The sequence below is a fragment of the Euprymna scolopes genome, chromosome 22, assembly GCF_053919585.1.
Source record: "Euprymna scolopes isolate OS-2025 chromosome 22, ASM5391958v1, whole genome shotgun sequence".
NCBI lineage: Eukaryota > Metazoa > Mollusca > Cephalopoda > Sepiida > Sepiolidae > Euprymna > Euprymna scolopes.
In genome coordinates this window covers 30,620,753-30,635,945 of record NC_136503.1, presented here as the reverse complement: position 1 = coordinate 30,635,945, position 15,193 = coordinate 30,620,753, and the positions used below count along the sequence as shown (strand labels likewise).

Genomic DNA, 15,193 nt, shown 5'->3' with positions numbered 1-15,193 from the left:
ATGGACTAAGTCACTGCGAGGAGACATGTGAATCTTCCTTCTGGTGCACCGTGACGTGTCCCCAACTATAGCAGGCAATTAATCAATTTGATTGAAAAATGGATGATTTCACCGATATCGATGACAATAGAAATATGGAAGTGTGAAGCATTCGTTCATCCTCATTCAATCCCAGGCAACATCGGGTCTCCGTGCTAGTATATATATATATATATATATATATATATATATATATATATATATATATATACACACACACAATCTCTTGCTTTTGTCTTCTCTTCTTCACAACGACAACTTTCCATTTCCCGCATTGTAATAGCCTTCTAATACTTCTCTAAATACATATCACACACAATGCTTCAAACAAGCTACATCTCGCTATTATTCATATTATTTGGATTCTTTGGACTACTATTCTCATCTTGAGTGTTATTCATGCAACATTTCAGTTGGTATAATCTCCGACCTTCTTCACATGTATCGTGTCGAACTCTGGGAATCTGCATGGAATTTCAAACAGAACCTTTTATTTAATTCACGGGGGTAGCATGCTCTCGTTCCATCAGTCATGACTGAGTAAAAGTTCTAAGCAATGCACAATTGTATTTTGAGTGTCATCCGCACTGAGGATTGAACCTTCAACCTCCAGAAGAGTGTAACTTTACAACTGAATTTTACCAAGTACTCTATTCACTACGTCATGGATCCTTGTTTGACAGAAACATTCCTGAGTTCAGCAAGATACACTTGAAGAGGGTCAGAGGTCACATCGACAGAAACGTTGTGAGAATAACTCTCAAGGTGAGAACAGTAGTCCGAAGAATCCAAATAAGACGAATAATCAATCCTCATCTCAAAAACTCAGAAATGTCATTTCACTTTGCAAGCTCACGTGTTCCAACCTAACAACCGAATGCGCCACACAACATTTTTTCTTGTTTTTATCTTTAAAGATTCTCTCAATAAACTCTTCCAAGGTAAATCAAGTTATGGAAAAAACTTTGGTATTATTGATTTCATTTTGGTTCCTTGAAGAATCCTAGAGATAATCATGAATTAACGTTATGTATTTGCCTATACAAGATGAAGCATTAGTTGAACTATGAAACCTACTTTACTTATAATCTAGTATATCTATAACAGTGAGAATTTGTGAGGACACTTCTAAACCTACATACTCAGCGAATCTTTGATCTACAGATTTGAAATTTGGTATATAGGGCATTCAGGCATGTGGAAAACTTTTTAATCCATTAATGGGAGTGATCAGATTTTTTATCTATTTGTCAGTTGTTTCACGAATGCGCATGCGCAGGCATGAAATATGACAGCTTCTTTATGTTAAGAATAAGTAGGTTTGAAAACACTTTTTAAACATTGTGTCCAGCTAGTCTAATGGTTATCGTACTTGACTAACTGTTTTTAGGTTTTGGTTTCGATCTCAGTTGGATTTTTTTTTTTTTTTACTTACAAGAAGCTGGGGTTTTTTTCTTTTTTTTTTTTTACTTACAATAAGTGAACTGTTTAGGAAAAACATAATACTTGCATGCAAATGTCTCAGTTTCTGTTTGAATGATAATATTTATGCGCATTTTACGACCGGGCAACAAACGACAGTCAAGGCTTCTTACCATTATGCTATTCGGCGGCTGCTGTGCGGGTAGTGAATTAACAAGTTTTGACATCGTCCAAATGCCTAAGCTCGATTTGTTTACACAAAGAGCATTGCTCAATATGCTAATGGCAGTTTGTATATAACTTCCCAATATGCTCAACCAAAGATAGGGAGTATTATAGTCATCCACATACAGTACTGTATTTAAAATTTTTTTTTTATTACATTTTCACTCCAAACAAGGCACATTGCCACTTTGTTGTAGGGGGCTACTATCAGGGACATAGGCACAGGGGTACTGTGTAGGGTGTTGGGCAGCAAGATGTCGGTTCACGTTGCACTTGAACTTCTGCATGTCAGTACAGTTGGAGAAGCAGGGACCCGGCAGGGAATTCCAAAGTCTAGCAGTCCTGGTGAAGAAACTACTGGAGTAGAAGGCTCTCTTACAGCTAGGGATCTCTACTGTGAAGGGGTGGGATTTAGCTTGTCGGGTTTGTCGGGGGTATTTATGTTGAGGGGGCACAAATGCTTGCAGTTCGTCAGAGCATTCACCGTTAAAGTACTTGTAGAAAAGGCAGAGGGATGCAAGATTTCGTCAATAGGACAGGGGCTGAAGTTTAGATGACAGTTTAGGACCTATCAGATTGGCGACTCTCTTTTGAACCTTGTCTAGGAGCGAGAGACTAGTGGCAGATGCACCAGCCTAAATATGACAACAGTACTCCATACATGGGCGAATGGTCGCCTTATAGAGGTATAGGATACTTTCAGGCGTTAGTATCTTCTTCGCAGCGATCCTGTAATGGAATGGGGACAAAAATGGATGGTCACATTTAATGCTGCCAAGACTAAGCTTGTTTCCTTCAATAACTACAAGAAACCTTTTCTACCACCAATAGCAATAGCCAAGAACACACTGCCTGAAAGTACTTACTGAAAGTAAACTCCTCGGCCTAACGTTTACAGGGAACATGAACTGGAATATATACATTGAGAGCATTGCCAAGGCTTCTGCGAAGAAGGTGGGCTCTCTCTATTGTGCCAGAAAATTACTTACGCCTGAAAGTATCCTATACCTCTATAAGGCCACCATTCGCCCATGTATGAAGTACTGCTGTCATATTTGGGCTGATGCATCTGCTGCTTGTCTCTCCCTCCTAGACAAGGTTCAAAAGAGAGTCACCAACCTAATAGGTCCTGAACTGTCATCTAGGCTTCAGCCTCTGCCCCATCGACATAATGTTGCATCCCTCTGCCTGTTCTGCAAATACTTTCATGGTGAATGCTCTGACGAACTGCACCTCCTTGACATGACTACCCCCGATAAACCCAACAAGCAACAAAGTCCCACCCCTTTACAATAGAGATCCCTAGGTGTGAGAAAGCCTTTTACTCCAACTGTACTTTACTTTCCCAACTGTACTGATATGCAGAAGTTCAAGTGTAATGTGAACAAACATCTTTCTACTCATCTCCCTTCATAATGCCCCCCTCCACTCTAATTATGTTCCTCATAGTAGCCCCCTACTTCAAAGTGGTGCTTGCCTTGTTTGGGGTGAAGATTGAATAAAACAAAAGAAAAAAAAGAAATATCTCAACTTTTCATTCGGCCAAAATAAAAGCGTTTTTGTGGTGGTCTTTAAATTTTTGAACTCCAATTTCTGACACTTTGTTTTTCAATTTCAACCATTGAGGCGAGCACCTGCTGTTTGTTCATTTACCTGCAAATAATAGCCTCCATTAAATTGGACTTCTTTAAATACGGTTGGTTATTTTTATTTTAATGTTGAACTCTGAATGAACTGTCCCCATGAACTGTTTTCCATATTTATATTATGTTTTTTAAGTTTTTTGACTACAAATCATAAAACTTTTAGTTCCATCCTATGCAAAAACATAGGAATGTTAAAATTTTTAGCGTGACTTTCTGATTATTTTGCTAACAGTTTTTCCTCTGATGAGAAGAAATTGCATTCTTTGAAACTTTGCAGATTAAGGAGCACCTAGCTACCAGCTTTGGAGTATTCTGCCGAATAATAAAAACTTTTTGCAAATTTCTACTTTACAGCTCTGTTCTTATATATATATATATATATATATATATATATATATATATATATATATATATATATATATATACTCATGAGCAAAAGAAATATATATATATATATATATATATATACTCATGAGCAAAAGAAATATATATATATATATATATATATATATATATATATATATATACTCATGAGCAAAAGAAATATATATATATATATATATATATATACTCATGAGCAAAAGAAATATATATATATATATATACTCATGAGCAAAAGAAATATATATATATATATATATATATATATATATATATATATATATATATACTCATGAGCAAAAGAAATGGGGCAAGAGTGAAAGAAGGAAGAAATCGAGTTTTCAATATTTTTCCATGAATTTTTGTTAATTTTAACTGCAAATTTCTATTTTTTAGATCATTATTATTATAGCATATAATAATAAGTACAAAAAATTAATCTTAAAAATTGTAAGACCGCATCTTGGCGAGGATTATAAAAAACCGAATTACAGTATTCAGGCAGTCCAAAATGACTTACAAGCAGATTTTTTGATATTTTAAGAAAAGAAAATATGAAAACATCTCTTTCTGTAGTGAAGCAAATTGGTCAAAGGTTCGGTAAAAGGTTGGCAAAAGGGAAATCTGGATCTGGTCGCCCTAGAGCATCCACTTTGAATGACGACCACAGCCTTAAATTAACTGTTTTGAAGGATTGAAAGAAAACTTATGTTGACCATAGCAAAGAATTCAATACAGAGGCTGGAAATTCTTTTTTTAGATATACAATATCTAGACGAATGAAAGAAATGGGATTTTCCTCTAAAAGGTGTGCAAAGAAGCTATTTTTATCTAAGAAGGACATCAATGATAGAAAAAGATTTTTCTCGTGTTATGGCAAGAAAGATACAGATTGGTTCTGGAATGTTTTCTGGTTAGATGAATCAAGATTTTGTCTTGTTAGTGATGCTCCCAATGCTCCCAAACGGTGCGATCAAAGAACTGCCAAGTTGCATAAAAACGACAGTTAAACACGGGAATGGTTGGATAATGGCATGGGTAACTTTTACTGCAGCAGGGGTTATGGAACTTATTAGATGTGAGAAGTCAATCAATGCAAAGGAATACATTTGAATATTAGAAACAGGACTGTTACCAAGTATCCAGAAGCTGAGAATATCCCAGGACATTATTTTCCAACATGATAATGCCCTTGCACACACTGCTAAAGTCACAAAAAAATGTTTTTCTGATAATTCAATTAATGTGATGTTTTGGTCAGGTGAAAGCCCCGATTTAAACCCAATCGACAATATTTAGTCCATAATATCTCTTGCATTGGCCGGAAGAACTTTTGAGAACAATAGCAAACTGTGGGAAGCTGTGCAAAGCAAATGAAATAGTATCTCCTCTTTAACAGAAATTGGCTGAATTCTCTCGAATTAAAGAGAATATAGTGGCCAAATGTCCAATTTATCTTCGTTTGCCTTGGTTGGGTACAGTAAGTGAGAAATTTGCCAAACAAATAGGTTCAGCAGTTCATGGATGTTATTTTGCTGCCAATGTGCGTGTTGTTCTAGGAGAACTTTATTACCATCTTCTTGAAAAAACGTTCTAGCCCCCCCCCCCAACACCACCATAATAGTAACGTTATTTACAATTTTGAATGTGGTTGGGGTGCCAACTACTTGGGTCGAATGACATTAAGATTAGATGGAAGAATCCAACAACATGCACCCAGTAAAATTAGGAATGGAACCTACCAGGCAACGGACATTGTTACTCACGCTTACGGGTCCTCAATTACTGATCATTTACTTAAAAACCCGTCTTGTGCAGCAAACTTTAGCACTGACTCTTTTCTTAGTCATGCTCATTCACTATATCACCTTAAGATCTTGGAGACTCTTCACGTTCAACTTCTGGGTTTGAACGTGATTAATCTCTAGGGTATTCGACCATAACGCTGTTTTATTTTAATCGTTTTCCCACTTTCTTTTTTCTTTTTTTTCTCCCCATAAATTGAATAAAACGCAATTTTAATCGCTTTTTCATTCTTTGTTTTTAAAAATTCCTTCGATACAGTTTTGAGAAGCGAGGGTCGAAACTGGTCAGCTGGCTCCCCATTTCTCTTTCTTTCCTCTCCTGTTCCCCCTTTTTCCCCCCCTTTTTGGAGAGAAGATTAAAGGAATATATATATATATATATACAATTTACTTTTAATCATGAATCATAAAAGTCTTCTCTTCCTAATTGCAATATTTAAATTTTGTATCCCTAAAAACATTATGAAATATATATATATATATATATATATATATATATATATATATATATATATATATAAAATTGACAAGAAAGTTCTTGCAGGTTTTAACTTTTATATTCAAATGAACATATCTCAGCTCAAACAAAAATTTATTGATCGAAATAAGCAACATCAGAATCAACACACTTTTGCCAACGCAAAACAAGTTTATTTATGCCAGTAAAAATTCTGTATTCTGGTAGCGATGAAGTCGCTGAAGGCGTTTTTGATATCGCTTAGGTTTTTGAAGCATTTCTCATGCAAAAAGTTGTCAAGATGCTTGAAAAAGTGGTAGTCGGTAGGTAGATGAGAGGGTTGGAGAGTATGGTGGATGAGTCAGTTTCGTAGGCCAATTCATTCAACTTCTGCAGGGTCGTTTTTACAATGGGCAGTCAGGCATTGTCGTGAAGGAGAATTGAGCCATTTCTGTTGACTAATGCTGGATGTTGTTGTGAAAGTTTCTGATGCATTTCATCCATTTGTTGAGAGTACTTCTTCACCATAATGGTTTCGCCTGCATTCAAAAAACTGTAATGAATGAGACCAGTTGCAGATTACCTTCTTTTGGTGTAACTCTGGCTTCAGGAAGTGTCGTAGAACTTCGTCGGCATCTAACCAATGAGCTGAGTACTGGTGATCATAAAGAACCCACTTTTCATTGCAAGTCACAACCCGGTTGAGAAATGGGTCGTTTTTGTTGTGTAGAAAATGACACTTCGTAATGGTGTTTCTTTTGGTTGTTGTTCAACTCGAGAGCCATCCATTTATCAAGTTTTTTTTTATTTTTACAATCTCTCTCAAGTGCTTGGAAATTATTGTATATGTTATGTTTAATTTAGAAGCAAGTTCTCGAACAGTTGTGCATGGATTGGCTTCGACTAAGGCTCTTAATTGATCGTTGTGAACATCCAATGGCCAATTACTACACTCATCATCTTCAGAGCTCGTCGTCGCCACAAAATTTCTTAAATCACTATTGTGCTACACGTTCAGTAGTTGTTCCTGGGCCAAACACTTTGTTGATATCGCAAGCTGTTTCAGCAGCTTTTTGGCCTAGCTTGAATTGAAATAAGAAAATTGAGCAAATTTGCCTTTTTCTCCATCTTGTATTCAACGTTCTACAATGAAGACAATTGTTTTAAAGCGATTGTAATTTAAACGATTAGATAGAGCGAAAAATGATCTTTAAAATGATATAAGGAGATATCATAATGAAAACTTATTTGAAAATACATCATTTGAAATCCAAATTAAAAATTCCGCAAGAACTTTCTTCTCCACCTTATGTATGTATGTATGTATGCATGTATGTATGTATACTTTCAATGGGCGAATGAACTCTTTTTCTGGGTCAACGGCCAACTAGCACCGTGTATATTTGTGTGTGTGTATATGTGTATTGGGGTAGAGAGGGCTCCTGTAAGCCGTGGTGAAGGCAACCTTTCTAGGAGAAGCAAATAAATAAAGCAGAAGACCAGTACCCGCATTAAGCTGGTCTGCAGTTTAATTTGTTGCCAGCTATCTTGCTCTTGCTTGTTGCTGGATCTGAACATTTTGAACCGAGAGAGAGACTTAGCTGTCGTACAAAGCTAAGACTCTGTAACATCATATTTGTATAGATACTCCCTCAGGCATTTGGGCTCATGGATTTTAAATGTTTGAGGGAGTGGCACTCGTATGACAAGACGTTGCAATCATCATGTATACTTTTATATGACTATATATATATATATATATATATATATATTATACCATTTATCTGGGAACAAACATTCATTTTTATGCTAATCCATATTTTTTATTTACAAAATAAAAATGAAATGCAGCTTTGTCTCTCTTTCTCTCAAAAAAATGTCCGCCTCATCTTATCTTTCAAAAGACCCCCCCCCCAAAAAAAAAAACAATCTTGTATATTTTATTCGTGCAATGTCAACCAGTTTTGTTTATTTTTATAAAAATGATGACTCCCCAGAAATGACACCAAAAATAAGACTGGTTTTTTTTTTTTTGCTATTGCGCTGTGAAGATAAGCAAAGACATTAAATTTAATTTGATTAGAGCAAAAATTTCCAAAACTGAAACAAATAAATGTTTTTTTAAAATTGAATTATGTTGAACATTTATTCAGGGAAGTTGTTTGGGGAAGTCTGTAAGATTCTTCTATCTCCTCTACTCCCGTTCCCTCTCTCTCCCTTTTTTCTCTCTCCTCCTCTTTCTCTCTCTTTTCCTCCCTCTCTTCCATTTCTCTCTCTCTCATATATATATATATATATTATTTTTTAAAATATAATTATCCCCTGACACGTGTTTCATTGTCTACGATTCATCAGAGTGGCTGAATATAACGAGATTCGAAATACACACGGTATAATCACGTTGACACACCGGCTTCCACTAGACTACCAAAGTTAGGCAACGTTGAACCTGGTGAATACTAAATGGGTGAATATTTGTGACTTTTAGGTGCTGTATGTGCTCTTTGCTTATCTCGGCATTGTTTCCAGCTGTCCCGGACTTCTGTGCCACTGGACTCAAACAGTGCCGATTCAGGAGAGGTGTGGTTGGGGATTGCACAACCCTTGCCTCACAATTAAATGCACAGCTGCCCCTTAGTCATTCGAGACTAAAAAGAGGCATCGCTATATATATATATATATATATATATATATATATATATATATATATATATATATATATATATATACTTGTTTATTGTTATATAAACATGCTCACATCCCGCTGCTACAAATAGCCACTTGTTTCAATCAAACAACAGATATCATCAGGCAGCGACTTGACTATTCAAAAGTTCAATGAATAAATGATAAATGATTATTCATTGAACTTTTGAATAGTCAAGTCGCTGCCTGATGATATCTGTTGTTTGATTGAAACAAGTGGCTATTTGTAGCAGCGGGATGTGAGCATGTTTATATAACAATAAACAAGTATTATCAGCTCTTTTTATTGAGCACTATCTAACAACCTCGTTGAATTCATTAGTCCATTACTTTTGAATATAAAAAAAACCCCGAGTATATATATATATATATTTATGTGAAAAATATACTTATTCAATTATACTTCATCCTTTATTTATATCAATCCTTTTATTTATGAAGCTCGATATATGTGAAATATAACCATATATATATATATATATATATATATATATATATATATATATATATATATATATATATATATATATATATTGTCATCCACATACAGTACTGTTTCGTTGTATCACAGCTCATCAATGCGGCTAGACATAAACCTTTCCCCAGCCGTGGATCGAACCTACTACCATCGCATTGACAGTCGGCAACTCTCACTATCAGACCACAAATCAGTGCTGTAAATATTTCTCCTCGAGTGTGTATTAAATCCACACTCGCTCGCCGCAACAGTGCTCAAACCATCAGTTTGTTTACAAACAAATAAATGGTGGGCTTCGCTTAATAGCTTAAATACGCGTCGGGTGAAAATATATTTACAAAGTGTTCAACCCAAAGAGAGGGGCTTTAATTGTCATCCACATACAGTACTGTTTCGTTGCATCACAACTGTCATATTGACAGTCAGCAACTCTCACCATCAGACCATGAATCAGTGCTGTAAATATTTCTCCTCGGTGTGTATTAAACCCACACCCGCCCGCCGCAACAGTGCTCAAACCATCAGTTTGTTTACAAACAAATTATTAGTTGGCTTCGCTTAAAAGAATTTTTCATTTATGTGTGTGTATATATATATATATATATATATATATATATAATGAGAAATTCTTTTTTCTTTTCGTAATAAAGTTAATGAGTTCTGATGAGTCAGGACAGAAAATATTCCAAAACTGACATCATAATTTATATGATTGTTCCTGAGCTACAAAACAGCTGCTGTCAAGAATTGAACATTTTAACATAAGATGAACAACATCTTGGAATTTGTCAATCTTCTTTGTTTGAACATATCTGTTGATTTTATAATCTTCTGGTGATGAAAATAACTTATCTATCAGAGACAGGTTAAACCAAATGTATTTTAGTACATATATATATATATATATATATATATATATATATATATATATATATATATATCTTAGTACAATAAAGAAATTAAATAAGTAAATAATTGCAGTTCTCTAACATGAAAATCTAAGTTCAAGCATTTACTCGGATTCTTATGTTCTTATTTTCAAAGAAAGAAAACTTAGTTCAAGCCATTGCACTGACTCTTGCCATTTTATATTTTCAAACAGGGAAACCTAAGTTTATGTTTTTTTAGTAAGAAACCAAATTTGATATTTGTAATAGGGAAACCAAAGTTCAGGCCTTTATGTTGAACCTTGTCTCATCTTGTTTTTCGATATTTTCTCACAAGGAAATCTAAGATGTTGACTGGACATTTTTTAAATTCTACTATATTAATAAAGTAAAGTTGTTTTTCCCCCCTTCCAGTCAGACATCATAGAACTATAAACACAAATGCTACACAATTTAACTACGGTATGCTCCCTGTCAGTACCTAATACATGTTTCTAGAAATTAACACTTGGTTTCATTCATCCTTGTAATTTACTACATTGATGCTAACCAAAGTGACTCTCCACAATAATTCATACTTAAAGAAGCAGGAGTATATTTCACTCAGTCAAAAAAATGTACTCACACTCTCCCATCATTGACCAGAAAATCTACTTTGTTGGGTTCAGTTTTAGAAAAAGCGTGTCATTATTTCATTTAATCACTATCTTATTTTCTTTCACTATTTACGAATTTCCAAGGTAAATAATCATTGATCCCTTGTGCATTGAGTCTTGTTCTTCAGGCAATTTGATTGCCAGTTCGGTATCATTTTTTTAAAAACTGGTTTATATTTGCCAAATACTTACAAAATCTATTTGCAAAAATCAAACATGGTGTGCGACCATATTGCAATCTCCAAATTAAATATCATACACTCAATTAAAAACTTATTTATGTATTAATTTGGAAAATTTGAAGTCTTCTACGGAAATTATATTATTTCTCTTAATATTATGGTGTCGGTTGTGAGGTAGGAAAAGAAACACAGCATCATTGAAATTCATGTTGAAGCAAGGGTTGCCTAATCTAACTGTGACAATTTATTTATGTATTAATTTTGATCTTTTCTTTTTTTTTTTTTTTTTTGATTGATATTCTCTTTTGTTTATTGTTATTTTCTCACAGGTAATGCAAAGTTCATGCCTTTCCACTGAATTTTGATCTTGTGTTTTATTATTTCCAATAGGGAAACCGGAGTTCAAGTATGTCGCCAACATGCATGGGAATGAAGTTGTGGGTCGAGAGTTATTACTTCATCTGGCTGTGTACCTGTGCCAAGAATATAACTCCAACAACCAGCAGATACAGTGGCTCATCAATAACACACGGATCCATTTGATGCCGTCCATGAATCCAGACGGATGGGAAATGGCCTTTAATACTCCACTGAAACCAGTAAGTCACTCACTCAACAATTAATTGCAGAAAATCCTTGAATAAAGATGAAACATTGATTAACATATAAAAACATCTACATGATGTAATACAAGAAGATGATACAATTATAGTTTTTTCATATCTCCTTATGTGCTGGGTTGTAGTAAGAGTAATTTTTCCTAAGAGAGGGTGACCTTCCCCTACTCCCTTTTTGCACATCAGTAAGCAAAGCAGAAACGGGTGAGTGGACCAGACATAAAAATTGATGAAAGCAAGTGAAGTGGAAATATAATTTTTTTTCCTAACATAGAACAGCATTGATCCAAAATGGTTAACAAAACCGTTTAGGGTATGTAGCTCTTGTTCATGATGCTTTACCAGTCAAGGCAGTAGAAAAAAAATTTAGTTTACTTCTTAAATAAATTTTAATTTACTACTTAAATAAATGTGAAATTTTTTGTCTTCATTTGGCACACATATACTACCACCAAAACAGCTCATTGTTATTTTAATAAATGATATAACATAGTCATTTGAAATATTGAAATACTCTCTTTCTCTCTCTCTCTCATATATATATATATATATATATATATATATATATATATATATATATATATCAAAAATGGTAATTCCTGTAAGGTCTGATGAGGCTGCTGGATCGTAAATATGGTCCGGTAACCGAAACATATGTAACTGAACAGATAAAACGGTAATAAAAAATAAAACTTGTGTGTATATATATATATATATATATAGCAGCCGCCAATAGCGTAATGGTTAGAAGCCTTGACTGCCGTATAAACGGTCGGGTTTCAATCCTGGCTTGAGGTAGTTGCCTGTCTAGCCGCACTGATGAGCTGTGAAACAGCGAAACAGTACTGTATGTGGATGACTATATATATATATATATATATATATATATATATATATATATATATATATATATATATATATATAATTATTCCAGGTTAGTATTTTCCAGAGGTGAAGTAACCAGTGACGTTTTTAACATGGTTCATACAGGAGTGCTCAATACCAAAGTAGGGACAAAATATACCTTTTATTTGTTTTACATAAGCATTTATATGTCACTACACACTCATGAGCATGTTTCGGTCAGTCAGTTACAAGTAACTAGAGATCACTTCAGGCAATATTGCTTATACAAATGTAGAGTCTGTAATGAGAATTGGAAAACAGTTTTTTCCAATTTTCATTACGGGCTTTCACTCTCTCTCTCTCTCTCTCTCTCTCTCTCTCTCATATATATATATATATATATATATATATATATATATATATATTAGTGATGGGACGATTCCAATATTTTTACTGATTCCTATTCTTTATAGACCTCTTAATATTGACGTATAGAGTTGTTATCTTTTCTCAATTACCATAAAAGTATATATGGTATTACTCCTAATAAATTATATTTCATTTAAGTACTGTTATAATTTCAGATACCCCTCCTAAAATATACTGACATGATATAAACCCCCTATTTTAAGTAAACCCCTTTCATAGCTATAACCCATTCATACATATTGTTATTAAATAAGCAACTTCTTTCAATTCCCTTACCCTATATTCTCCCCAAGACTTTAATCACACACATTGTACACATCTATGAAACGCACCATGTAGATATGCTATACACCGACCTTCATTATATAATAAAAACTAAACTCCTCCCATATCACAGAGATCAATATAGTTCTCTCACCTCCAAACAGTTTCAATATTTTATTTCTCACTGCACAATTATTTTACTCCTAATGTAACTATAGCTAGACTTTGCATCCCTATTATATTACCTAGCATCTTCTCTCCTCTTCTGATGAGAAGCATTAGGTTTCAAAATACCATGGTTCAAAGAATTCTTACTTACCCTGCACCCTTAATTGATGTATCACCCTTGTAAATGGAATCCCCCACCCCCACCAAAAAAAAGACAAAATTATTTTTTTTAAGAAGGAATTAGTGTAGCAAACTTCTTTTCTTTTTTTTCATTATAGAAAAATATCCATAAGTTAATTAATAATTTTTTTTAATTATAGAAAAATATCTGTAACTTAATTAATAATTTTTTTTTTCATTATAGAAAAATATCTGTAAGTTAATTAATAATTTTTTTTTTCATTATAGAAAAATATCTGTAAGTTAATTAATAAATTTTTTTTCATTATAGAAAAATATCTGTAAGTTAATTAATAATTTTTTTTTTCATTATAGAAAAATATCTGTAAGTTAATTAATAATTTTTTTTTTCATTATAGAAAAATATCCATAAGTTAATTAATAAATTTTTTTTTTATCATTATAGAAAAATATCCATAAGTTAATTAATAAAGAAAATAGTTTATGTATTTATTTATTTGCGGACTGTTATCCTCATCTGTTATAGTGTTGTTTCACAACAATCTGTGAATACGTAAGGCGGAATGAAACATAGGTAGATGAATTTTTTTTTTTTGCTTTTGTGAGAGCAATTTATCGTAGCGAGCTGCATGGTAAAACGAATACACAGACACAGAAACACTGAAGTTTAGGTCAACTCTTTCCAGCATATCGATGTGTATGTTGGTGACAGCTCAACGAATGTTGTTTTTCAGGTGAGTCACGGTGCTAGGATGATCGTTGTAAACAATTGATTTCAGATATCCCCATAAAAAATAGTCATATGGTGATAAATCAGGGGACCCTGCTGGCCAATGCAGATCATGCCTCAAGAAGATGAGGTCTCCTGGGAAGTTCTGCTGCAAAAAAGTCATTGACACGCACGCTCTTTGTGTGTTATGGCATGGTCCTGCTGGAACCACATATTTTCCACACAGATCTGGTTCAGTGTTGGCAGGAAACACTTATTGATCATGTTGACATAACGGTCAGATGTCACTGATACTGCCTGTTGGTTTTCTTAAAAAAACCATGGGCCAATTATGCCACATCACAGTAGTGCACATCAAACAGTTACACGGAGTGCATGGAAAGGACGTTGATGAAGTTCTCTGGGGTTTTCAGGACTCCAATAGAGTATGTTTGTCTTATTCATAGATCCCAAAAGATGGAAGTGAGCCTCATCACTGAAGAAAACTAGTATGTCGTCAGGCAAGCCCAAAAGCATCTCGCATGCATTTTCATGAGCAATAAAATTGCGTGGATAAAGTTCCTATGCCATAATCAGTTTGTAGGGATGAAATTTCAATTCTTCGTGGAGGATTCGACTCACAGAATAAGCAGACGACCCAAGAGCAGTTACATGTTTGTGGGCAGACCGTCGGGAAGATCTCAAAACAGATTGTCTCAACGTGTCAATGTTTTGGGGTGACCTTGCCGTTTGTTAGAGGCCATGTTTCTTTTACTTTACATCACCAATTTCCCTGAAGTTGCTTACGCATGAAACGATCGACTGCTGGGCAGGAACATGGCAATGGTGGGAAAATATTGAAATGTCTACGGTCTGCATGCGACGATTGTGGATGACTATAGAATAACTATATATATATATATATATATATATAATGTGTGTGTGTATACATGTATATGTATGTGTATATATGTGTGTGTGTGTATACATGTATATGTATGTGTATATATGTGTGTGTGTGTATACATGTATATGTGTATATATGTGTGTGTGTATGTATGTATATATTTATATGTATATATGTGTGTGTGTATATATATGTATATATTTATATGTATATATATGTGTATATATA

General features: G+C 34.1%; 1 protein-coding gene across 2 annotated transcripts in view; it reads left to right on the top strand.

Moving 5' to 3' along the window:
* LOC145243940 (carboxypeptidase E-like) overlaps window positions 1-15,193 on the top strand; it is a 94,519-nt gene that overhangs the window by 26,923 nt on the left and 52,403 nt on the right. For both annotated transcript variants that reach the window (XM_080107068.1, XM_080107067.1), the window contains exon 2: window positions 11,275-11,483. In XM_080107068.1, coding sequence (XP_079963194.1) covers window positions 11,275-11,483 — 209 coding nt within the window. The remainder of the gene's footprint in view (window positions 1-11,274; window positions 11,484-15,193) is intronic.